The sequence below is a fragment of the Geotrypetes seraphini genome, chromosome 1 (assembly GCF_902459505.1).
Source record: "Geotrypetes seraphini chromosome 1, aGeoSer1.1, whole genome shotgun sequence".
Lineage (NCBI taxonomy): Eukaryota > Metazoa > Chordata > Amphibia > Gymnophiona > Dermophiidae > Geotrypetes > Geotrypetes seraphini.
In genome coordinates this window covers 488849039-488874859 of record NC_047084.1, presented here as the reverse complement: position 1 = coordinate 488874859, position 25821 = coordinate 488849039, and the positions used below count along the sequence as shown (strand labels likewise).

The following is a 25821-nucleotide window of genomic DNA, read 5'->3' as shown; positions in this document are numbered from 1 at the left end:
GCTATGGCTAATGGACTAGCTGTGGTGTGGTAAACAACCTGCTGAATCAACAGAATCTTGTAAGACTCCAGTTGAAAACCCTAAAGCTTTTTCCTTTTTGGAAATTCCTTTGAACAGAAAGCAATGTAATATGTTTTGGTTTGAGAGTTTGATTTTTCCATTTATACTGTTTCCCAAAAAGAGTGTATGTTTTGTGACTTGCTGGGTCAGCAGCAGACTAGTGCTGTGATCCATAATAAAAACTTGGAAACTGAAGCCATTCTGACATTTGTGCTTTATTGCCAAGGGGTAAAGATTACTTACCTATGTCATCCTGTAGACCACAGTAAACCTGGTAAAAAGAGACCTGAGAGTTCCCCAAGTTATAGGGGATATGCCAAACTGAGAGCGGTTTAATGTAAAGAGCCCCTTGCAAAAATCTGGCAATAGCAGGGTGAGACACCCAAGACTAAGGATGATTCTGGGCTCTGAAATAAGAGAGTCCAGCCACTTGGACATGAAGGGATGCCACAGAGAGGCCCGTATCTAGACCAGCTGGAAGAAAGGCAAGAACAACCGAAATTGGAGTGGAATACGGCTCCATCTGTTCCTGGTCACAACAATGCTGGAAAATCTGCCATTCCCCAGTGTAGGTAGACACAGTTCAACTGCATAGATTTGAAAAGCGTGGCAAGAACTACCTCTGAATAGCCTATGTGCACTAAAGTTGTATACACAAAAGCCGCGCTGCAAGAGCAAAGCGACCTGGGTCCTCCATAGAGACTGGATCCCAAGAAAGCAGATCTGGAGGGATGTGGAACTGAAGGCCATGACATCTGTGAAGACATAGCAGATCTGCGTACCACAGAATGTGAGGCCAGTCCAGAGCCTCACAGGCAAGGGACACAGGCTACTGCTGTTTCGCTGTCGGAGAAGACTCTGATCACTTGACCCTCTGGAAATTTCTGGAATCGCAGCGGAGCCAACCGCATGGCTTCCAGCTCCAGCCTGTCAATTGACAATGTTCAGTGGGAGAGATTCCAACCCGTAAGATGGGATGACTATTACAGTGGGCTCCTTTGCCCCAAAAGCTGGCATCTGTCATCACTATGACCCAGGAGTCAATTCTCGTCGGCATGCCCCTGAAGAATGATAATGAGAGAAGCCACCAAGCCATGCTGGCCCTAGTCTCCAGAGTCCAAGGAAGACTGGATTGTAATGCAGTCTTGTGTGGAGCCCAACGAGAAAGGAAGGTATACTGGAGGGGGCACTTTTGCACTCTTGCCCAAGGAACATAAAAATATAACAAATGAATAGCCTTACTGAGTCAGACCATTGGTCTATCAAACCCAGTAGCCCATTCTCACGGCCAATCCAGGTCACTAGTACCTGGTAAAAACCCAAAGAGTAGCAACATTTCATGCTATCGATCCAGGGCAAGCAGTGGCTGCCAGGGACTTTAGGACCTGAAGACAGCTCCTTGCCGATGGAACAGGTTCCTATAAGAAGGAAGAAACAGTGAGAACACAGCTACCGTCAGCTTGCCTCTGTAAGATAGACGCGGTCCACTGCTGCATCAAACAGAACACCCAGATATTCCAGAGGCAGAATGGGCATCAGACTGTTCTGTCCAGAGCTCACAATTCAACCAAGGTCCTCCAGAACTGGGATCACCTTATCCACTGTATGATGACTCTCGGCCAACGATGGAGCTCTTATCAGGCAGTTGTCCAAGCAAGGGTGTACTGGCAGACCCATGTTCTGTAAATAAGCTGCCATCACCAACATCATCTCGATGAAGATACGGAGAGCTGAGAATTGACAATGATTTTTTTTGAAACATGAAACCACAAGCAAGCGTGTTGTGACTGGAAACATCGGCATGTGTAAGTAGGTTTCCGTGACATCCAGAGGGGTGAGGAACTCTCCCGGGGCCACCGCTACAATGACAGATCATACTGTCTCCATGCAAAAGCAAGGAATCATTGAGAGCTGCATTTACGTACTGGAGATTCATAACAGGCCCTCAATCAGCGAAGCCTCTCTTAGGCACGATGAAGTAAATGGAGTAGCCATCAGAGCCCGAGAGATCGGGTATCTTGAATATCCAGCCAGCATTGAGCACTATGGCAGGTCGACTTGTGGAAAAGTTCACAAACCAATCCATCAAAAGCCACGCAAGTCTATTGTGAAGCCAGAGTGGAGAATGTCCAAGACCCAAAGGTCAGGCCGGCAGGCAACTGAGGTTCTGTCCTTATCTAAAGAGGGGCATACTTCGGCCTGGCGTCATGTACCTTTGTGTGCAAAATGGAAGGCAGAAGGCTAGAAGCACCTGCAGTTGGAGTACCACTACTGGGAGCTCTGGGAAAGTCGCACGGAGCCATGAACAATTAGAGCGACCAGAACCTCTAAAGAATCTGGGTCTGCTATCAGGGACATAAGGCGATGGTCCACCATAGAATTCATGAGGTCGTCTATTCCCTTGCCAAAACAAAACTGCTCCTTAAAAGGAAGTTTAGCCAAAGGAGCCTTGTAAGTGGAATGAGCACTCATTGTCAGATCCAGAGCATCCATCCAGCAAAAGCGGAGTACACCAGCACCTTAGCCAGTACTCGCATAAGAAGCCAAACGAAGGTGAGGAGGAAGCTCCACAGCCTCAGAGCAGCTCAGCCGAGACAGACAGGTGTGAGTGACAAAGGATGCCACCGAAACAGCCTTAATGCCTAAAGTAACTGCAGCAAAAGTCTCCAAAGGACAACATCCACCTGGCAGTCCTGCATATCCGTAAGCACAACACCACCTGCCCTGCGAAAAAAAGGTGCTGAAAATCACCTGTGTTACTCATAAATCCACCCTAGGATGACCCAAAAGCTGCTGGCAATCTTATGCCAGCGGATATAAGTGAGACATTGCCCACACCACCCTAAGATCTCCTTCCAGAGAGATATACTACTCTAAGATTAAGAAGGTCATAGCAGGGTGCCAGGGAAAGGCGGAAGATGGGGAGCACACTCCACAAAGCCAGGAGGAAAAAGCAGACAGAGCTAGCTAAGAGACTAAATTCAACTCCTGCAGAGACGCAGATATAAAATCTGACAAATCCGCTCCCAAGGACTCCGAGGAGTCAGAACAAAGTCCCTGAATTCTCGTGCCCTGAAGAGCTGTACTGGAGCATAAAGGGCCAGGAGCTGGTCATCATCCAAAGGATCACCCAGAACAGGAAGCACTGAAACAACGGCCTGCCAGGCTAGCTAAACGTTTAGTCACCTGAATCAGTGGAGAGGCTAAGCCTCGCGCTGCCATCACTCCTGGCTGTGTCACACAACAGGTGGCACAAAATGCTCCAAAAGCGCCCAATTTGCACAATCTTGGCAAGAATCCACATTAGGAGAGCTGAAGGCCTCCATCCCAACAAGTTTAGAGGCAAAACTGCAGTTTTGGAGAAGTAGGGAGATTTTGAAAAAAAGATTGTTATAAATCCAAGATGGCTGCCACTAAGAAATTCATACCAAAATCACAATATTTTCATATATAGCAAACAATTAAAACGGCAATTTTACGATTTTATAGGTGGGGGAACACAGGGGTACATGCGGAAACCTTCATAACTGCAAATTTACCTCCAATTTACCTCAAGGCTGTGACAGCCTTTACTCACTGTGACCTGTGCAGAAATCCTGGAAATGTGCTGCAACCTACCATAGCTCTCACACAGTAGCCTGAATCAGAGAACCATTGCCTCATGCTTAGAATGCCTCATGCATAGAATACTAATCTTCGGGCTGCCAATCAGACTCCATGCTTGGCTGCACCTCCACCCCTATGGACCGAAAGATGTGCTCAGAAATGGGCAGAGGTGCAGAACATAGCTGGCACCCTATGAGATACTGCCAAGTCTCCTAGGTATGCCCAACAGCCTGTACCAAACTTTGTCCGGCAGTAGGAGAAATTGGGATGGCCCAAACTCCTCAGAAGCAGATGCAGGCTGGCTGACAGGTACCTACTGGGATTAGCCTGTCAGCTATGTGTGTGCTCTCCATGCAGGCAGAGCTGAATAACTGCTCTGAGCACAAGAAATCTTGAAATAAGGGATAAAAAAAACACCAAATAAAATAATAAAAAGGAGGGACCATAACAAAACACACTCCTGCAGAAGGGAAAAACTTTAGTTAGATCTAGAGAGCACACTGAAGTACAGCAGAGTCACAGAGGAAATCCAAATTGAATTCCTTTTGCATATGGCATGCGGCCATTGGGATACTACCTACTTGTCTAGAATGTCTCCCCTATTGCGCTGGAAAATGCCATTATTCTAAAAATTTTGAGTAGCTTCTCAACTATAAAGGACAATGATGGATATTTTTTTTTCACTTAACTCTGGAACCTTGTTCAGTTTCAATAGAGAGATTGAATGGATGATGCTTGCCTAGCCTGGCTTTTGAAATTGGTTGTTTCTGCTCATGTGACTTGAGCTTTGATTGTCATAAAAAAATGTCATGGCTATCTTGTGATGGATTGTAAACAAAAAAAAAAAACCCTACAAGTTGAGCAATGTTGGTATGTGACTATTTGTTGAGAAAGTGTGTTTCTAAACAAGTTGTTTTGGAATTCAATTATTTTTAAGGCAATAGTTCCCTTGGTTTTCATTTTCTTTTTTAGGAGACTAATATGATTCAGCTCTAAGCAAAACATGGATTCATATAAGAGAAGTTATGTCTCCTGAATTATGATTTCAGCAATTGTATTGGATCATAAGATAAACTAGATATTGAAATCTACATTTTGTATAAAATTCAACATAAAAATTGTTTTGACCTTATGATGGGTATGCAGGTAATCCTACATGGACTGTTTAACACTTTCCTGGCGATGATACCTCTGAAGGTCACTAGAATATGCATATAATGATTATATGAAAAGGTTTTTTTGTGTGGGTATATTGCATTAAATTTGAATTATCATTCTATATATTTACAAAGGTAATAGATGCATAACTGCTAGCACCTAAGTTATAGAATTGCCTCCAAAATGAATTTCTCACATAGACATCCTGTTTAAAACCAAGCCCTTCATATATATGTTTTATAGCATGATAGTACAGGCAGATAAATACATACGTTCTTCACAAAGACGTCCCATCCATCCTTCTGGACAGGAACATGCATTGGGCCTCTGACAGACACCACCGTTCTGACAAGGAAATCTGCAAACAGCTGCAACATAACAAAAACAGCAATAAATGGATGGTAGACTGAAGGTGAGGGATGGTGAGATCCCAGAAAATGGAAAGGAGCCAAAATAATATCTAAAGCCACAAACTTTACTGTCTTAAATTGCCAGTAACTCTACTAATGATAGAAATAAAGATCAGCATATTTAATTCAGTCTTAAGTTCTGAAACTGAGGAGCATAATTAAATTTGGATGCATTTTACAGTAATTTTTATGGAAGTCAAAGTACTGTACTAGGAAAACAGTTTTTGCAAGTCTGGTAAGGATTACCTTTTTCAGGCTTGGCCCAATAGTTCAGTAGTTGTGCTGCATACTACCAAGCAGGAAACACCTGACCTGACTTAGGGTTCACACATCCAGAGTTCTGGAAAGAGCTTTGGTCTATGGTTCCAGCTAAGGATAGTCACTGTGTTGGCTGTAAAGTATAATAATGGGGGAACTCCTGGGTAGAAATACACAAGTGATTGATTTTCTGTATATTTTTTAGTGTAGATATGAGAACAAAAAGGGAAAGGCTATGAAAATATTAAATATTTCTACATCGTACAGTTTTTGCTAAAATTCATAAAAGTCCCACCACACTGTGAGCACACACAGTCCAAACTGAATAGTACATCACATCTACCACCAACATGATGCATGTCGGTAAAAATCTTATACACGAATACAGGATGTACGGTGCAGTACTCGGAGAGACACCCCAGGAAAGAGACTTGGGAGTACTGGTAGACAAGTCAATGAAGCTGTCCACGCAATGTGTGGCGGCGGCGGCAAAAACGGCAAACAGAATGCTAGGAATGATTTAGGGGATCACAAACAGATCCGGAGAAGGTTATCATGCCGCTGTACCGGGCCATGATATGCCCTCACCTGAAATACTGCGTCCAGCACTGGTCGCCGTACATGAAGAAGGTCATAGTACTAGCCAAAAGGGTCCAGAGAACAGCGACTAAAATGGTTAAGGGGCTGGAGGAATTGCCATCCAGTGAGAGATTAGAGAAATTGGGCCTCTTCTCCCTTGAAAAGAGGAGACAGAGGGGACATGATCAAAACATTCAAGAAAATTAAAGGAATAGACTTAGAAGATAAAGACAGGTTGTTCACCCTCTCCAAGGTAGAGAGAACGAGAGGACACTCTCTAAAGTTAAAAGGGGATAGATTCCATACAAACGTAAGGAAGTTCTTCTTCACCCAGAGAGTGGTAGAAAGCTGGAACGCTCTTCTGGAGGCTGTAATAGGGGAAAACACCCTCCAGGGATTTAAGACAAAGTTAGACAAGTTCCTGCTGAACCAGAACATATGCAGTAAGGCTAAACTCAATTAGGGCACTGGTCTTTGATCTAAGGGCTGCTGCGGGAACAGATTGCTGGGCACTGACCCAGCAGCGGCAATTCTTATGTTCACAGAGGCACAGAGCCTTCTAAAACTCCAAATTTTGGAGATCGTCAAAGACAACAATTCCTTATCTGAAGAGCCACACACAAAAAAAGTGGGAAAAGAGGAGTACGCTGGATTATGGAAAGGAAGAGAGAACTGCTAGATGAAGGTGGAGAGAGAAGGCGAAATACTGGGGGTGGGGCAGCAGAAAAGCTGGATGGGAGATAGAAAGAGAAATGTAAGTTGATGGTATGGTTGGGGAAAGGGACATTATTTTAAACAAAGGGTCTGATGCTGAGGCTGGGAGGAAAAGGCTGAGGCTGATACTAGCAGATGCTGGGCTTGGGAGAAGGGGAATATTGCTGGCAGATGCTGACTGGGTGAAAAGGGCTGATTTGGGGTTAAGAGAAGGGATTGAGGGAATAAGAAAGAAGATAGTCTGCATTTAGAGAGTGAGGAGGAGAAGTTGTTGGAAAAAAGAGGACAGAAAGTTGTAGGAGGGAAGAGATGAGAAAAGGGAAGAACTTCTAGTGAGCAGGAGGGGGGAAGGGGTAATAGCATCTAGAGCAGTGGTCTCAAACTCAAACCCTTTGCAGGGCCACATTTTGGATTTGAAGGTACTTGGAGGGCCGCAGAAAAAAATAGTTAATGTCTTATTAAAGAAATGACCATTTTGCATGGGGTAAAGCTCTTTATAGTTTATATATCTTTCCTTTAACTGTTAAACTATAAAGAGTTTTACCTCATGCAAAATGGTCATTTCTTTAATAAGACATTAACTATTTTTTTCTGCGGCCCTCACAGTTCAAGTTTAACATCTTTCCTTTCTCAGAACTGACACATTTCAATTACTATATTGAAAATAAAATCATTTTCCCTACCTTTGTTGTCTGGGTGCCTTTATTTTTCTGTGCTTTTAACTATGTTTCCAGGGCCTTCTTGTCTATTGACTGTTTTTTCTCTCTGTCTTCAGTTCTGCCTTGCATCCATCTTTGGCATTAACTTAACATTCAATTTTTCCCTTTTTTCTGCTTTCTTCTCAAAATTTACATTTCCATGTCTTACCTTTTCTTCCTATCTCTCTCTCCTTCCCTCCCTCCCTATTTCCATCTACCTCCTTCCTCCCCCAATGTAACATTTCTCTTTCCCTTCCTCCTTTCTGCCCCCTGCAGTGCATCTTCCTTCCCTTCCTCCTTGCTGACCCCCCTCCAAATCCAACATTTCTCCCTCCTTTCCACCAGTCCAACATTTTTTTTTCTCTCTTCCTTCTGCATGCTTCTCCTCTGGTCCTCCTTCTCTCAACCAAATATCTCTCTCTCCCCCTCCATGAATCCAACTTTTCACCTCTGCCCTCCCCCCCTTCCCCAGTGTAACATTTCTCCTTCCCTCCTTTCTGTCCTCCCCATCCATCTTGCCCTCTTCATGAGTCCAACACCTTCTGCCACCTGCATGCTTTCTCTCTTTGTCCTTGCCTCTTTCCTAAGTGGCAACCCTCTTTCCCACCCCCCAACTCAACATGCTCTCTCCCCATGCACCATCTCACCCTCCTCTCCAGTGTGTAACACCTTTCCTTTCCCTCCCTTTCTGCCAGATCCAGCACCTCTTCTCCCTTGTCCAGCAGAACCCCTTATTCCTTCCCTGCTCCCCTTGTCCAGCAGAAACCCTTCTCCCTTTCCTGCTCCCCTTGTCCTCTTCTCCCTTCTTTCCTCCCCTGTCCTGTATTTTGCAGCCGCAGTCTTGTACGCAATCTCGCACACTGGGCAGGAAGAGAGGCTCCGGCATCAGCTGACTTGCAACTTCCTGCAGCCATCGCGTATGCCGAGACTCCTGCCTTCGATTATCTGCCGGATAGGCGAAGGCAGGAGTCTCAGCATATACGACGGCAGCAGGAAGTTGCAAGTCAGCTGACGCCGATGCCGGAGCCTCTCTTCCTGCCCAGTGTGCGAGATCGGGTACAAGACTGCGGGTCGCAAAATAGCACCCGGGGGGAGTTTCAGACCACTGATATAGACAGAGGGACAGATCTCAAGCTTGAGAAGCAGGAATGAGGCAGGACTATGGCAGAAAAATGTAAAAATGGGAAGCTAGAGGGTAAGAGAACAAAGGACAAGCCGCGACCCTCCCAACAACATCAGGGCAGGAGGGAGCCCAAGTCCTCCTGCCCAGCAACCCCCCCCCAACGATCCAGGCAGGAAGGAGCCCAAGACCTCCTGCCCATGCGACCCCCCTACCCCCACTAAGATCCGGGCAGGAGGGAGCCCAGGCCCTCCTGCCCCGATGCAGCCTGTGGACGGGGTTTGAGATGCCTGAGCCAATCAGGCCCTAAGGCCCGCCATTCTGAGGATGGCGGGCCTGAAAGATAGACGGGCTTGTGACCTGTCCATCTGGCCACCTTTTTTACAGGTATGGGGGGTGTTGCGGGTTGGCGGGTGGGGGGAGGTGTTCGGGCCTATTGGGGGTTCTGGGGGGTGGTCATGGGGGGCTGAATCAGGCTATCCTTACTTCCAAGTGAGAGGGTGGCTACACTGTTTTAAACTTATACAGTATACTTTATTTGTGGATGGCTTTAAGGATATCTATGGGACACGTGTCTCAGAATTTCATCTTTTATTTTCACTTTTACTTATTTCCCCATCCACCAGGATGCTTTACTGGCATATAGTCTTATTATATTCCCGTTTATTTCAAGCACCAGTACTATTTCCTTTCTTGTATGTATGGACTACAACATTACTCTCACCCCTCATGAAAGGCTAACTACATTAATATGATTTATATATATACTCTGTGTGTGTATATATATATATATATATATATATATATATTTTTTTTTTTTTATTTTATTTATTAAGAGAAGAAAAGCCCAGTAAAATAAATATGACAATCATCTACTACTTCATTTAAAGACAGCAAAAATCAATGATAACATACTCTAGTGATATTTTTTTTGGCTTGGTTTTACAAAAATGCATTATCTCAAATTATTAAAGCCTTTTAAGTGAGCAAATACAGTGGAGTACATAACCACAAAATAGATTAACTGCAATTTGCTAATGGCCTAGAGTCTGCAGCAAAGACATACTTTGGCTTCTACAATTTCCAGCAAAAATTTTGCTGCATTCATAAAAATTACTGTCAGTATGAGGAAAGACTAAAGAGGCTAGGGCTCTTCAGCTTGGAAAAGAGATGGTTGATATGATCGAAGTCTACAAAATCCTGAGTGGTGTAGAACGAGTACAAGTGGATCAATTTTTTACTGCATCAAGATTTACAAACAGGGCTAGATTCACTAACCTTCCAATCCATGTGCGATTGCAGGCAGGCCAACCGATTCACCAACCATCTTCATGCAAATGGAGGTGATTGGAGGCATGTCCCCAACAGACTGCACGGATCGGATTGAGCCCTGACAGTAGTGACAGGAGAAGCAGCCTCCTGTCACAGGCTCAACCCTAAGGAAGTCCCTGATTGGCTCAAGCGTTTCAGGCCCCTACCAAGGGGGGAGGAACCCGAGGCCTGAGCCAATCAGGGCCTTAGGTTCTTCCCTGTATATCATATAATGCACCGGAGTGGGGGCCTAAGGCCCAGCAGAAGCGTTGTTGGACCTGAAGGAACAGGAGGGACTGAGCACCCCTCCTGCTCCCAACATAGAGGTACCTGGGGGGGCCGGGCCAGGGGTGGGCTGGGCTGCGGTAGGAGGCCTACGGAGCAGGAAGGACTGAGCATCCCTCCTGCTCCCAACTTTTTGGGGCTATGTTGGTTGGGGGGGAGCGAGGGCCGTGTTGGTCGGGGGATGGCGAGTGCCGTGCTGGTCAGGGGGGGTGGCAGGAGGGAGATTTGGCATCCCTCCTGCCATATTCATAAAGAGAAAATTCAAGAACAGCACCAGAAAGGCACTGACGGTGGACCAAGCCTGGACCCTTTTTAAGGACACGGTGAACGAGGCGCAAAGCCGATATATACCCAGATTTAGAAAAGGGGGCAGAAAGAATCAAGCAAAGGACCCAGCATGGTTAACAAGAGAAGTTAAGAAGGTGGTAGGAGATAAGAAAAAATCCTTCAGGACATGGAAAAAGGATAAAACTGAGGAAAATTGGAAAAAACACAGGAAGCACCAAAAAGAATGCCACCGCGTGGTCAGAACAGCAAAGAGAGAATATGAAGAGAAACTTGCAAAAGAGGCAAGGAACTTTAAACCTTTCTTTCGATATGTGAAAGGGAAACAGCCGGCGAGGGAGGAAGTGGGACCCCTGGATGAGGGGGATAGAAAAGGAGTGGTAAAGGAGGAAAAGGAAGTGGCGGACAGATTAAACATGTTCTTCTCGTCGGTCTTCACAAAAGAGGACACATCCAATGTTCCGGAACCGGAAAAATTCTTCAAGGGGGACCAAGAGGAAAAATTATCGTGCATGGAGGTAAGCCTCGAAGACGTACTCAAACAGATAGATAGGCTAAAAACTGACAAATCGCCAGGCCCGGACGGAATTCACCCAAGAATACTAAGAGAACTTAGAAACGAAATAGCGGAGTTACTGCAGCAGATTTGTAACCTATCCCTGAAAACAGGGGTAATACCGGAAGACTGGAGGATAGCAAATGTTACACCTATCTTCAAGAAAGGAACCAGAGGCGACCCGGGGAATTATAGACCGGTCAGCTTGACCTCAGTTCCGGGGAAGATGGCCGAATCATTGATCAAGAACAGTATCAGCGAGCACATAGAAAAAAATAAGCTGATGAGAACAAGTCAGCATGGTTTCTGTACTGGAAGATCCTGCCAAACAAACCTACTGCACTTCTTCGAGGGGATAAGCGGACATTTGGACAAAAGTGACCCCATAGATATAGTATACCTAGACTTCCAGAAAGCCTTCGACAAGGTACCTCATGAGCGCCTTCTAAGGAAACTGTGGAACCACGGGGTGGAAGGGGACATACACAGATGGATCAAAAACTGGTTGGCAAACAGGAAACAGAGGGTAGGAGTAAAGGGACACTATTCTGACTGGAAAGGGGTCACAAGTGGCATCCCACAAGGGTCAGTGCTAGGACCGCTGCTATTCAATATATTTATTAATGACTTGGAAACAGGGACAAAGTTTGAAGTTATAAAATTTGCGGATGACACAAAACTCTCTGGTAAGGTTAGATCTGTAGAGGAATGTAAAAAACTCCAAAGGGACCTGGACAAACTGAGTGAGTGGGCAGATAAATGGCAGATGAGTTTTAATGTGGAGAAATGTAAAGTTATGCACATAGGGAAAGGGAACCTGATGTACAACTACACGATGGGGGGGATGACATTGGGAAAAGGCAACCTAGAAAAGGACTTGGGGGTTTGGGCATTATCAAAAAAGGTATCACTACCAGAACAAGGAAGTTATCCTCCCGCTGTACAGGGCAATTGTGCGACCGCATCTGGAGTACTGCGTCCAGTACTGGTCGCCGTACCTAAAGAAAGATATGGCGATACTCGAGAGGGTCCAGAGAAGAGCGACAAAAATGATAAAAGGCATGGAAAACCTCTCGTATGCTGAGAGGCTGGAGAAGTTGGGGCTCTTTTCCCTGGAAAAGAGGAGACTTAGAGGGGATATGATAGAAACTTATAAGATCATGAAGGATATAGTGAAGGTAGAGAGAGACAGATTCTTCAGACTGGCGGGGGCAACAAAAACTAGAGGACACTCAAAAAAATTGAAGGGAGATAGGTTCAGAACAAATGCTAGGAAGTTCTTCTTCACCCAGAGGGTGGTGGACACTTGGAATGCGCTTCCAGAGGGGGTAGTTGAGCAGAGTACAGTTTTGGGTTTCAAAAAGGGATTGGACGAGTTCCTAAAGGGTAAGGGAATCCAGGGGTACAATTAGAGAGTTACTATACAAGACAAAATGCTCTTGAGTAATAGATCACTACAGGTCATTGACCTGGGGGGCCGCCGCGGGAGCGGACTGCTGGGCATGATGGACCTATGGTCTGACTCGGCAGAGGCAATGCTTATGTGCTTATGTACTTATGATGAGGGGGCAGCATCAGTAATGTGGATTTTTTTTTAAATCATCGATGGCAAGAGGGAGTTGGCATCCCTCTTGCTTTTTTCTTTGGGGGTGCATTTTCTTCGGGGAGGGGCGCATTTGTGTATGTGGGGAGCACATTTTTTTGTCAGGCCTGCCTGTCTTTTATTAATTTTTTTTATGGAGCAGATATTTTGCTATTATTTTCTGTTTCTAGATCCTCTGTGTTCATCCCACGCTTTTTTGAACTTTGGTCACCATTTTCCACACCACCACCTCTCTCAAGAGCGCATTCCAGGCATCCACCACCCTCTCCGTAAATAAAAATTTCCTTACATTGCTCTTGAGTCTACCACCCCTCAGTCTCAAATTATGCCCTCTGGTTTTACCATTTTCCTTTCTCTGGAAAAGATTTTGTTCTACCTTAATACCTTTTAAGTATTTGAATGTCTGAATCATATCTCCCCTGTCCCTCCTTTCCTCTAGGGCAGGGGTGTCAAAGTCCCTCCTCGAGGGCCGGAATCCAGTTGGGTTTTCTGGATTTCCCCAATGAATATGCATTGAAAGCAGTGCATGCAAATAGATCTCATGCAGATTCATTGGGGAAATCCTGAAAACCCGACTGGATTCTGGCCCTCGAGGACCGACTTTGACACCTGTGCTCTAGGGTATACATATTCAGGTCCTCCAGTCTATCCTCATACGTCTTTTGGCAAAAAACTTCCTATCATTTTCATCACCCTCCTCTGGACTGCTTCAAGTCTTCTTATGTCCTTCGCCAGATACGGTCTCGAAAACTGAACACAATACTCCAAGTGGGGTCTCATCAACAACCTTCTTTCTTCTACTGGTTACGCCTCTCTTTATACAGCAAAGCATCCTTCTGGCAGCAGCCACCACCTTGCCACACTGTTTTTTCACCTTTAGATATTTAGATACTATGGGCTAGATTCACTAACCTGCCCAACTGGGCCCAATCTGGGCAGGTCCGACGAATTCACCAAACTGCAACATGCAGATGGAGGCGATTGGAGGAACGCCCCTTCTGGCACGGATCGCTCTATAGCGATCCCCACGCATGCGCTGGACCTCCTGCCTGGCACTTTTTTTTTTTAACCCGCGTTTTTCTTTTTTTAACCTTCGGGTTAAAACCACAGGTTTACACTGCGGGGAAGGGTGGGAGAGTCGGGGCAGGCAGGCAATCAGGGCAGAGTCAGGGCAGGCAGGCAGACCGGGGCAGGCAGGCAAATCAGAGCAGGCAGACGATTTGGGCAGCTACAGTTGGGGCATGCAGGCAGATCGGGGAAGCAGGAGATTGGGGCTGATAGAGCTGAGAGCAGGGCGTCAGAAGGCAGTCAGAAAGGGCTTCAGCAACTGATCCTCAGCAGTCGCTTTTTGGGTTGATCAGCCAGCACAGTTGAATCGGCAAATTTGTTTAATGAATTGCATCCCTGCATACTTTGCATGCAGTTCCCCTCATTTGCATGCGCGAATTGGAATCAGATCGCAAAACAGGTTAGTGAATACTGCAGGTGGGAAATCGGGTTGCAAAGGGCTCACAAACCGATAGGTACACGATTGGTTTGCTTAGTGAATCTAGCCCTATCACCCCAAGGTCCCTCTCCCCATCTATGCATATCAACCTCTAACCTCCCAGCATATACGGTTCCTTCCGATTATTAATCCCCATATGCATTACTCTGCATTTTTTTGCATTGAATTTTAGTTGCTAGATATTAGACCAGTCCTCTGACTAGGGGACACTCGATGAAGTTACAGAGTAATACTGTTAAAACCAAAAGGAGGAAATATTTTTCACTCAAAGAATAATTAAGCTTTGGAATGTTTTGCCATAGGATATTAATGTAGCTGGTTTTAAAAAAGGTTTGGACAAGTTCCTGGAGAAAAAGTCCATAAACTGCTGTTGAGATAGTGGCATGCTGCTACTATTTGGGTTTTTGCAAGGTACTTGCGACTTGGATTGGCCTCTGTGGAGATGGGATACTTGGCTAGATGGACCATTGGTCTAATCCAGTAAGGCTATTCTTATGTTCTTACTGAAAAAACATTTATTCAAGAAAAGGTTGGAGAAGCTCCTACTGGAACAGAACTTACGCAGGTAAGGCTAGATTCAAATAGGGCACTGGTCTTTGACCTAAGGGCTGCCGCGTGACTGCTGGGTACGAAGGACCATTGGTGTGACCCAGCAACGGCAAATCTTATGTTCCCAAATTTCATTTGGAAGTGATTATTTTCTATTTTGTCCCCATATTTTTTGACTGAAGCCAGCATAATAAAACAGTGCCAATGTCCAGGCAGGGTAGAAGAGTAGCCTAATGGTTAGAACAGCAGACTAGAAATCAGATAGCCCAAGTTCAAATCCCATTGCAGCCCCTTGTGGCCTTAGGTAAGCTACTTAACCCTGCATTGCCTTGATATGGCCAGGGGTGGTACTAGCAATCTCACCCCAATTAGGATTTGCCAGCAAAACCGTCACAATGGCCACATAAGTCTTTCAGAGTTTGCTGCTTGTGGGTAGCAAATTTAATCACCTCACTTGTTCCAATTTCCAGATCAATTATAAATATGTTAAATAGCACCGGTCCTAGTATAGATCCCTGTGACACTCCACTATTCACCCCTCTCCATTGAGAAAAATGGCTTTCTGTCCAATAACCAGTTCCTAATCCATAACAGAAAATTGCCTCCTATCCCATTACTTTTTAATTTTCTTAGGAGTCTCTCATGAGGAACTTTAATAAAAGCTTACTGAAAATCTAGATATGCTACATCAGTTTCAAACTATGGGAAAAAGGATTGTAAACTTATGGAAACTATTTAAATTTACTTTTGTTGTTGTTTTTAATTTTGAAGAAGACTGATCTAGGCCTTGCTGTGTCTTTTAGAGGCTATGAGAGCTAAGTTTCTATCTCTGGCAGAAAACTCAAATTTAAAACTATGGGAAAAACTATGGAAACTTGTTAATAAATAAAGTTTGATTTTTTAAATTAGATAGATTGTGAGCCCACCAGGACAGAAAGGGAAAATGCTTGAAGTACTTTATGTAAACTGCTTAGATGTGGTTGTATACAAGTCCCAGTCCCAGCTCCTATATTACCTCTGCAGACAGGTGGCTGAGACCAAGTTTGATTGTATAAGCAGACACTTCTAATGGAACCTTCTAGCATGTAGCCACTGTAGCAAGAATATGTCACTATATCTCCAAACTGATGGAATGTACCACGAATGATTCCATTCTCTATATGATGAGGAGGTCCACAGGAGACTTCTGCAATTAAAATAAAAATATCTCAGAATTGTCAGGCTGCAAACAATAAGGCTTTCTCAATAAAGCACAGTTACTTACCGTAACAGGTGTTATCCAGGGACAGCAGGCAGATATTCTTGACTGATGGGTGACGGCACCGACGGAGCCCTGGTACGGACAATTTTAGAGTGATTGTACTCTAAGAACTTGGAAAGTTCTAGCAGGCCGCACCGCGCACGAGCGAGTGCCTTCCCGCCCGACGGAGGCGCGCGGTCCCCTGTTAGGATAAGCCAGCTAAGAAGCCAACCCGGGGAGGTGGGTGGGACGCAAGAATATCTGCCTGCTGTCCCTGGATAACACCTGTTACGGTAAGTAACTGTGCTTTATCCCAGGACAAGCAGGCAGCATATTCTTGACTGATGGGTGACCTCCAAGCTAACAAAAAGAGGGATGGAGGGAAGGTTGGCCATTAGGAAAACAAATTTTGTAAAACAGATTGGCCGAAGTGCCCATCCCGTCTGGAGAATGCATCCAGACAATAATGAGATGTAAAAGTATGAACTGAGGACCAAGTAGCAGCCTTGCAGATTTCCTCAATAGGAGTTGAACGGAGGAAAGCTACAGATGCTGCCATAGCTCGAACTCTATGAGCCGTGACAGAACCTTCCAGTCCGGACTGAGCATAACAGAATGAAATGCACGCTGCAAGCCAATTGGACAGCGTACTTTTAGAAACAGGACGTCCCAAGTTGTTCGGATCAAAGGACAGAAAGAGTTGGGGAGATGATCTGAGGGGCTTAGTACGATCTAAATAGTAAGCTAAAGCCCGCTTACAATCCAAAGTATGCAGAGCCTGTTCTCCAGAATGAGAATGAGGTTTCGGAAAGAAGACAGGCAGAACAATAGATTGGTTGAGATGGAATTCAGAGACAACCTTAGGGAGAAACTTTGGATGTGTACGTAGAACCACCTTGTCATGATGAAAGACTGTGAAAGGTGGATCAGCAACTAGTGCGTGTAGCTCACTGACCCTCCTGGCAGAGGTAAGAGCAACAAGGAAGAGCACTTTCCAAGTGAGAAACTTGAAAGGAGCTGTAGCTAAAGGTTCAAATGGAGGCTTCATTAATACGGAAAGAACCAAATTGAGATCCCAGATCACAGGAGGGGGCTTAAGAGGTTGTTTGACATTGAAAAGACCCCGCATGAATCTGGACACCAAAGGATGAGCTGAGAGAAGTTTCCCATGAACTGGCTCATGAAAAGCAGCAATAGCACTGAGGTGGACTCTGATGGAAGTAGACTTGAGACCAGAGTCAGACAAAGAAAGAAGATAATCTAACAAGGTCTCCACTGCAAGGGAAGTGGGATCATGCTGATGAAGAAGACACCAAGAAGAAAACCGTGTCCACTTCTGATGGTAACATTGCAGAGTGGCCGGTTTCCTGGAAGCATCCAGAATAGAACGAACGGGCTGAGATAGAAGAGGATCAGTTGAAGTCAGCCCGAGAGATACCAAGCTGTCAGGTGCAGAGACTGGAGGTTGGGATGCAGAAGGGTCTCCTGATGCTGTGTAAGCAGAGAAGGAAACAGTGAAATCAAAAAAAGAATAAAAGAAAAAAAGGAAATAAGATTTCCTGAAGGTTTACGCGAGCGGGAAGGCGATAGAAAAAAATCTAAAAGGACGCGTCTTCTTAGCTCCGTGGAAACTAAGAAACTGGGGACCGCGCGCCTCCGTCGGGCGGGAAGGCACTCGCGCGTGCGCGGTGCGGCCTGCTAGAACTTTCCAAGTTCTTAGAGTGCAATCACTCTAAAATTGTCCGTACCGGGGCTCCGTCGGTGCCGTCACCCATCAGTCAAGAATATGCTGCCTGCTTGTCCTGGGATAATGCATAATATAGTACATTGCACTTATTTTTGGAGAAAATAATTTCTAGTAGTCTTGCTAGTGCAGGAGAAAACTGGATTCTTTGCAGGTTCCAGTACCTTGTATTGGATAATTATGCATTATCCAGAAATAGTGTTGGACATAAACCTTTTTAGGCCATTCTTTTTCAACTAAATCACACCTAAAGAAAGGACCTGTATGATGCAATATCATTTCTGGATAATTCTTATTTTGGTTTAATAAAAGGTATTGCAATCTTTATTTTTTGTGTGCATGCATGTCTGTGAACAACCATTTGCCTAGAATCTATTTTGTGGGCTGGAAATATAGCTTAGTGGTTAGAACAGCAGGCTGTGAATCAGAGAAATGAGGAAATGTAAGTATGTCAAATTTAAATGACACACACTGTGACTTTGGGCAAATCACTCCACCTCTATTGCATTAGGTTTAAACTTAGGGATAGACTTCCTAACTTGCATTAATGCCTCTGTTGTTATTTAATACTCGTTATTAGTAAATAGGCTCCACAGTGTTAAGTAGCAGGGTTTAAACATGTTTGGATAATTTCCTAAAAGAAAAGTCCATAAACCATTATTAAGATGGATTTGGGAAAATCCACTGCTTATTTCTAGGATAATCAGCATAAAATCTGTTTTACTGTTTTGGGATCTTGCCAGGTACTTGTGACCTGGATTGGCCACTATTGCAAACAATATACTGGGCTTGATGGACCTTCGGTCTTTCCCAGTATGGCAACACTTCTGTTCTAATAATGTGCATCAATGTATTAACATTAGCCCTTAGATTGTAAACCCACCAGGGACAGGGGAATACCGTATTTTCACGCATATAACGCGCACCCGTGTAAAACGCGCACACGGGTATAGTGCGCGGGAAACCGAAATTTATGTAAATAAATTAACAGATAGCGCGCACACGCGTATACCGCGCATGCTGCTCATTGAATTAAAACCTCCTCCTGCCTTGCCGTCCCGACTCTCCTCTTGCCGCTCTGCCCCGAATCGCCACCCTGCTCCTGCCTTGCCGTCCCGACTCTCCTCTTGCCGCTCCTGTTCCCCCTTAAAGGTCTGCCCGTCCCCCTTGAAGTCCTATCCCCACCCTGAAAGCCTGATGCCCCACCCTGAAGGACTGCTGGCCCCCCCACCCTGAAGGACCACTTGCAATCCCCCCGACGTCCGATTCATCCCCCAGCCCCCCCACACCGTTTGCGGTGGAGAAGCAGCCTACCGTGGGTTCGCGATACCAGAGAGCCCTGCTTCTTCCTCTGCCAGAAGTCCTGCCCCTTCTCTGAGCCCTGCGCTGCTTCCTCTGCCATGGTTCCGCCCTTTCTCTGACATCAGAGAAGGGGTGGGACCAAGGCAGAGGAAGCAGCGCAGGGCTCAGAGAAGGGGTGGGACCGCTGGCAGAGGAAGCAGCAGGGCTCACTGGCATTGCGAACCCACGGTAGGCTGCTTCTCCACCGCAAACGGTGCGGGGAGGGGGCTGGGGGATGAATCGGACATCGGGAGGGGTGCGAGTGGTCCTTCAGGGTGGGGGGGGGCAGCGGTCCTTCGGGGTGGGGCATCAGGCTTTCAGGGCTGGGGGATGAATCGGACATCGGGGGGGGGAACCAGCAATGTAAAAAACAAATTGTAAAACGCTCTCACGCATATAAGGCGCATGGTTATGCTCGGTTTGTAAAATCGTGTATAATGCGCGTGTTATATGTGTGAAAATATGGTACACATTAGGCCTGTTTAACAAAGCTGCACTAGTGGCTGCAGCGCGGTAATGGCCCCGAAGCCCATAGAGATTTAAAGGGCTTCGGGGCTGTTGCCACACGGCTTTGTATCTGAATGTCATGGAATTCTTTGTGTTTGTCTGTCTGTCTGTCTGACAGGGTATGTGTGGTTTAAATAGAGTGTTACCCAAATATTCTGTTGATTTAGAAAGATATTGAAATAAAACCAAGCATGATAATGTATCCAACTATTAGATGTCACTGTAAACAGATTTCATACAATGGATTTTATAAGTTTTAGAATACCATTGTCCCAAAGAAACAAGTATTGTGGTACTTCTCCACCATGAGGTGGCAATATGCAAGGAGGGTAATTCTACAAAATAATGCCTATTTTTAAGTTCCAAAAATACATCCATTTGGAGTTGATTCTATAAAGTAGGCACCTACTTTTCTACCTAGAATATTAATGTAATAAATCAACCACACACCTATATTTCAGGCTTGAGCCTACCAGTGGGTAGAAAAGCAACCTAATTGTTAGAACAACAGGCCAGGAACCCCAAATCCCAAGTTGAAATCCCACAGTGGCTCTAATGCAGCATAGGAAAATCCTGACTATTTCTAAGGTGCTGCAAAATACTTCTGATATCATAGAGGGTTGGAGCAGAAAGATACAACAACAAGACACAGCAAGATGGGAACATTTCTACTTTCTCACTGAAGCCTGATATCTCTTTTAAACATGTTTAAAAAAAATAAAATATTTCTGCATTTTTCTGATTGGCTAAAGAAACCACTGTCTTCTAGATGCAAAGATCTTGTTAGGTGGAACATTCATTAAAGACATATATCTTAGGACTCTGTCCTAGGTCATCTGCAGCAACATCTGTAGAGGCTCTGTTAAAACTTTTACTTGGGACTTTGCTGAAACATCTTCTGTGCAGAAGCTAGTGCCAAGGTCTGCGCAAGCTGGCATCTGTGATTTGTCTTGCTCTGATATTTCCCGGGAGCTTGACAAAACAGAGAAGATTCCCACTGTTTTTGTGCTTATCTGCTTGCTGTGATTATTTTAATTGTGCTGATGGTCATCAAATGTATTGCAGCTGTGTCTGCCTGAATCCTGTGTCTGCCTATTTATTACTTCCACTAATAAAGAGCTAACCCCCTGTTTTACTAAGGTGTGCTATGTGTTTTAGCGTGCATTTAGCGCACACTAAATATACGCACGCACTAATTGTTAATGCATCCATAGCCTAACATGCACATGTTAGCATTTAGTGCATGTTTAGTGCGCGCTAAAAAGCTTAGTGCACCTTAGTAAAAGGAGCCCTAAATATATATAATAATTATGTATCCTGGGTGTCTGATATTCATTTATTTGCTCCTTGCAAAAGAGTCATGCAAAGAACTGTGAGTAGAGCCTCTCACTAGCTCATTTGTGGCCCCAGAGGCATACAGCATATATCTATACACTTCACCAAAACACCACATATGTGCTCACCCACTTGAAAAATATGCACTTTCAAATCATGGTGTGTATTTTGCCTCTTGTTCAAATTCTATAAAAGACCACTGATACAGTTAAATAAACATAATACTGCCATTTACACACCTTTCTTCCACCTAAAACAATGCATCTCCTTGTAGAATTACCCCCTTAATAGCCAAATGAAGATTTGCTTTAGTTCTCTAGCATTACACAATTTACGTACTTTCACATTTTGCACTTGTTGGAGTCCATGTTTGATCTGGATTACAAGTCATCAAAGCTAGGCCTTGTAGTCGAAAGCCTTTCTGGCATTTAACAGACACATTCTGGCCAACGTAAAACTCAGTTTCAGTCAGAACCGCATTCTCTGGTATTATCAAAGGGACTGGACATGGATTTGCTGTCAATGAAAATAAATGTTTTTTTTAAAGCATGATTAAAATATATTCTTTAGAAAACAAACAGTTGGGTTTGGTTTTTTTTTCCTATGTTCTCTCTGTTAGGAGTGTGCACTCTTTTTCAAGTTTCAAGTTTATTTAAAATTTCTTATACCGCCTAATCAAACCTTCTAGGCGGTGTACAAAAATGTTAAAAACCATCTATTAATTAAAATACAGTTTAAAAACACACAACAGCACTAGGGAAAATACTAACTTTAAAAGACCAAAAAAAAAAAAAGTACAAACAGAGACAAGAGGGAAAGAAGGGCTAGAACTACAATATGTAAAGGAAAAGAAAACATGTAAGAGAAAAAAACAATAGGGAGGGGAGCAGGTATTAAGAATCCTTCTAGGTACTAGGTCGTCCTTAAAAGGACAGTTAGGTTTCAAAAGAATCAAGGAAGAGAAATGTCTTTAATTTTGACAAAGTCTGTTAATGTAAGTTTTCGCGTAGGTAGTTTGGAATACTGTTCCAAAGAGAGGGGGGGGGGCACTAACAGAAAAAATTGTAGACCTTAATGTATTTATATGTTTCAGTGATGGGATAGTAAAAAGGTTTTGAGCTGTAGATCGTAAAATCCTTGTAAGGTTGTAAGGGATAAGTAGGTTATTAATGAATTCTGGTTGGTTGTTTTCTCTGGTTTTAAATGTTAATAAAATAATTTTATAGGTGATTCTGTGTTGTATAGGCAACCAGTGAGCTTTACGTAAAAGAGGGGTGACATGATCATATTTTTTTGCATTAAATACAATTTTTACTGCAGTATTTTGTTCTAATTGAAGTATTCTTATTTCCTTTTTTGTTGTGCCTTTGAAGAGGGTGTTACAATAATCGAAACATGAAATCACAAGAGAGTGAATCAAAATGTTCAGGGAAGCGGGTTCTAACAGTTTAGATAGAGATCTTATCATGCGCAATCGATAAAAGCAACGTTGAACTACTATGCTGATATGTAAATGGTATGTGAATTTACTATCAAATGTGACTCCTAGTAACTTTAATGAAGATACCACTTTGATAGGTTGAGTTTTGAGCTTAAGGGAAGTTTGAAGGGAGAGTCCATCATTTTTTGTTCTGCCATTGGTAAGGCAATTGTGGGGTTTTTTTTTTGTTTTTTTAAAATTCTTTATTCATTTTTGAAATCCAATAAATAGTGCAACAGGATAACAAGCAAATAATATAATAGACAGCACTCCATACAATCAAATGATACCGTATATAAGTACTTAACACCCCCCACCTACCCCTTCCACCCGCCTCACCTGGATGTGCACAGCCTTCTTTTCATGAATCAAAGGGAAATAATAATAATACTTAATATGAATCAATGGTACCATATAGCCTCTCACCTTCCCCCTTTACACCTAACTCTTTAATCTCTCCACTGTAGTTCCTCTCTCATCTTTCTTCCTGTAAACCGTGCCGAGCTCCGCATTCGTGGAGATGGTGCGGTATATAAACCCAAGGTTTAGTTTAGTTTAGTTTAATAATACTTATTAATTAACTCTTACAAAAATTTGTTAATGGACCCCAAATCTCCTTAAATTTACTATAGAAACATAGAAACATAGAAGTAGACGGCAGATAAGGGCCACGGCCCATCAAGTTTGCCCACTCTAATGACCCTCCCTATCTATCTTTGCGGATAGATCCTACATTTCTATCCCATCTGGCCTTAAAATCTGGCACGCGGCTGGCCTCAATAACCTGAAGTGGAAGACTATTCCAGCGATCAACCACCCTTTCAGTGAAGAAGAACTCCTAGTGTCACCATGCAGTTTCCCGCCCCTGATTTTCCACAGATGCCCCCTTGTTGCCGTGGGACCCTTGAAAAAGAAGATATCTTCCTCCACCTCGATGCGGCCCGTGAGATACTTGAATGTCTCGATCATATCTCCCCTCTCTCTACGTTCCTCGAGTGAGTAGAGCTGCAACTTCCCTAATCGCTCCTCGAGTCCCGAGACCATCCTGGTGGCCATTCTCTGGACCGATTCCAGTCTCAGCACATCCTTGCGGTAATGCAGCCTCCAGAATTGCACACAGTACTCCAGGTGTGGTCTCACCATGGATCTATACAGTGGCATAATGACTTCAGGTTTACAGCTGACGAAACTCCTGCGTATGCAACCTATTATTTGCCTTGCTTTGGATGAAGCTTGCTCCACTTGGTTTGCACCGTAACAGAGCATATGGAAGAGGCAGAGAGAAGACAGACAGTGGATGGAAGGAATTGAATGAGGAAAGCAGAAACCAGACAATAAAGGTTGAAAAAAAAATTTCTATTTTTTTTTTTTTTGCTTTAGGATAAAGTAAACTAAACTAAACCTTAAGTTTATATACCGCATCAGCTCCATAAAGATAGAGCTCGACACAGTTTACAGGTAATTCAATAAATGAGGGAAGGACATAATAAGAAATTAGAGGTTATGAAGAGGATAGCTAGCTTTACATTTTAAATAGATAGCTTTATATTTTAGAGAAAAGCCAGGTTTTCAGTTGCTTTCAGAATAATTGGAATGAGCCTAGGTTCCACAGCAGGGCAGGGAGGTTATTCCAAAGCTCAGTGAATTTGAAGAAAAGGGATTTCCCTAATTTACCTGCATACATGACACCTTTTAATGAGGGAAAAGATAGTTTGAGTATGTGGGCAGATCTGGTAGTGTCAGGTCTCGAAGTAGTATATTAGTTGTTGATAAACATTTATAAAGAAAGCCCTGCCAGCTGAATATCTCTTTCTCTAGTTAGGCAGCCAGAACTTTGATTTATAAAATGACAATTGTACAGAATATTGTTTCTTTTTATACTTTAACTAGCTGATGCCCCGGCGTTGCACGGGTATTTAATTATAGCAATAACACTGTAAATGGATTCAAATAAAGATACTTTATAGTGGTGAATGAAATTAATTTTTAACAGCTTTATAAAAAGTACTATATGCAAATTATAATGTGCAGTTTTTTCCCGGTTCAGAATGGAGCCTGTGTTCCTAGTTCAGCATATGTGAGTACTCATGTAATGTAATAACATTATGAACTTGGGTGCATGAAGGAAACAGTTACAAACACAGTTAGAACATACAAACTCTATATGTATGGTGTCCGTGGTAGAATAGAAACAATGTCTCTAGTGGTTATAGTGTCATTGAAAGTGTTTTATAGTTGGAATTACTGTGAGAATGGCAGCTTTTTACATCCTTTCCATTGACATGAATTGGTGAAATCTGATTTTCTGTTTGTAGCTCCGCCCACGTGTGCAGGTGGGCCGAGAGACCCCCAGAACATATCACCCCAGGTAGTGAGGGATCTGCATACCAAGTTTCGTTCAAATCGGTCAAGCCGTTTTTGAATTACTGTGAGAATGGCAGCTTGTTACATTTATTCCATTGACATGAATGGGTGAAATCTGATTTTATGTTTGTAGCTCCGCCCACATGTGCAGGTGGGCCGCGAGACCCCCAGAACATATCACCCCAGGTAGTTGGAATTACTGTGAGAATGGCAGCTGTTTACATTTTTTCCATTGACATGAATGGGTGAAATCTGATTTTCTGTTTGCAGCTCCGCCCACGTGTGCAGGTGGGCCGTGAGACCCCCAGAACATATCACCACAGGTAGTGAGGGATCTACATACCAAGTTTCGTTCAAATCGGTCAAGCCGTTTTTTAATTACTGTGAGAATGGCAGCTTTTTACATTTTTTCCATTGACATGAATGGGTGAAATCTGATTTTCTGTTTGTAGCTCCGCCCATGTGTGCAGGTGGACCGCGAGACCCCAAGAACATATCATCCCAGGTAGTGAGGGATCTACATACCAAGTTTCGTTCAAATCGGTCAAGCCGTTTTTGCGTGATCGCGGCACATACACACACACATACATACCTCCGATTTTATATATATAGATAGAAGAAGAAGAAGATAAAATAAGTTCAGTATAAAACTATTCAAGGCTTGTGTAGATGGGATCAGATGGTTTGCAGGGACATGGCGGGGACACGAACCGAGCTCACAGGGACGGGACGGGGACAAGCTGACGGGGACAAGCTAACAGGGATGAGGTGGAGACAGGGACAAATTGTTTACACATGTTATTCTCTAATAATCACCATCGTAGCACAAACCTACCTGCCCAAAGTAAGACACTACACCTAAGCAGTTCTCCACATCTACCCGCACACCTTATCTTGTACCTGCTAGGTCACATGGCTGCATCTATCTCCCTGGTGCATGCGACCCTTGAAGTGGTGAATCCAGACACTCTTTGGTCACATTACACTACCAAACTCAGTAATAGAGTCTCTTCAATGGTGGATCCACTCTCCTCTGCCTCAGTTTACCATTACATCAGCTGCCTCTAACTCAGGGTAGGAAGCAAATTTTGGTCCCTTCAAAACCCAGGGT

The 25821-nt window shown here is 44.0% G+C and overlaps 1 protein-coding gene across 2 annotated transcripts in view; it reads right to left on the bottom strand.

The window, feature by feature from the left end:
• Nucleotides 1–25821, bottom strand: part of SVEP1 (sushi, von Willebrand factor type A, EGF and pentraxin domain containing 1) — a 430677-nt gene that overhangs the window by 19676 nt on the left and 385180 nt on the right. For both annotated transcript variants that reach the window (XM_033926500.1, XM_033926511.1), the window contains exons 44-46: nucleotides 21206–21382; nucleotides 15715–15885; nucleotides 5097–5192 (exon numbers count right to left, since the gene is read on the bottom strand). In XM_033926500.1, the coding sequence (XP_033782391.1) occupies nucleotides 5097–5192; nucleotides 15715–15885; nucleotides 21206–21382 (444 nt within the window). The remainder of the gene's footprint in view (nucleotides 1–5096; nucleotides 5193–15714; nucleotides 15886–21205; nucleotides 21383–25821) is intronic.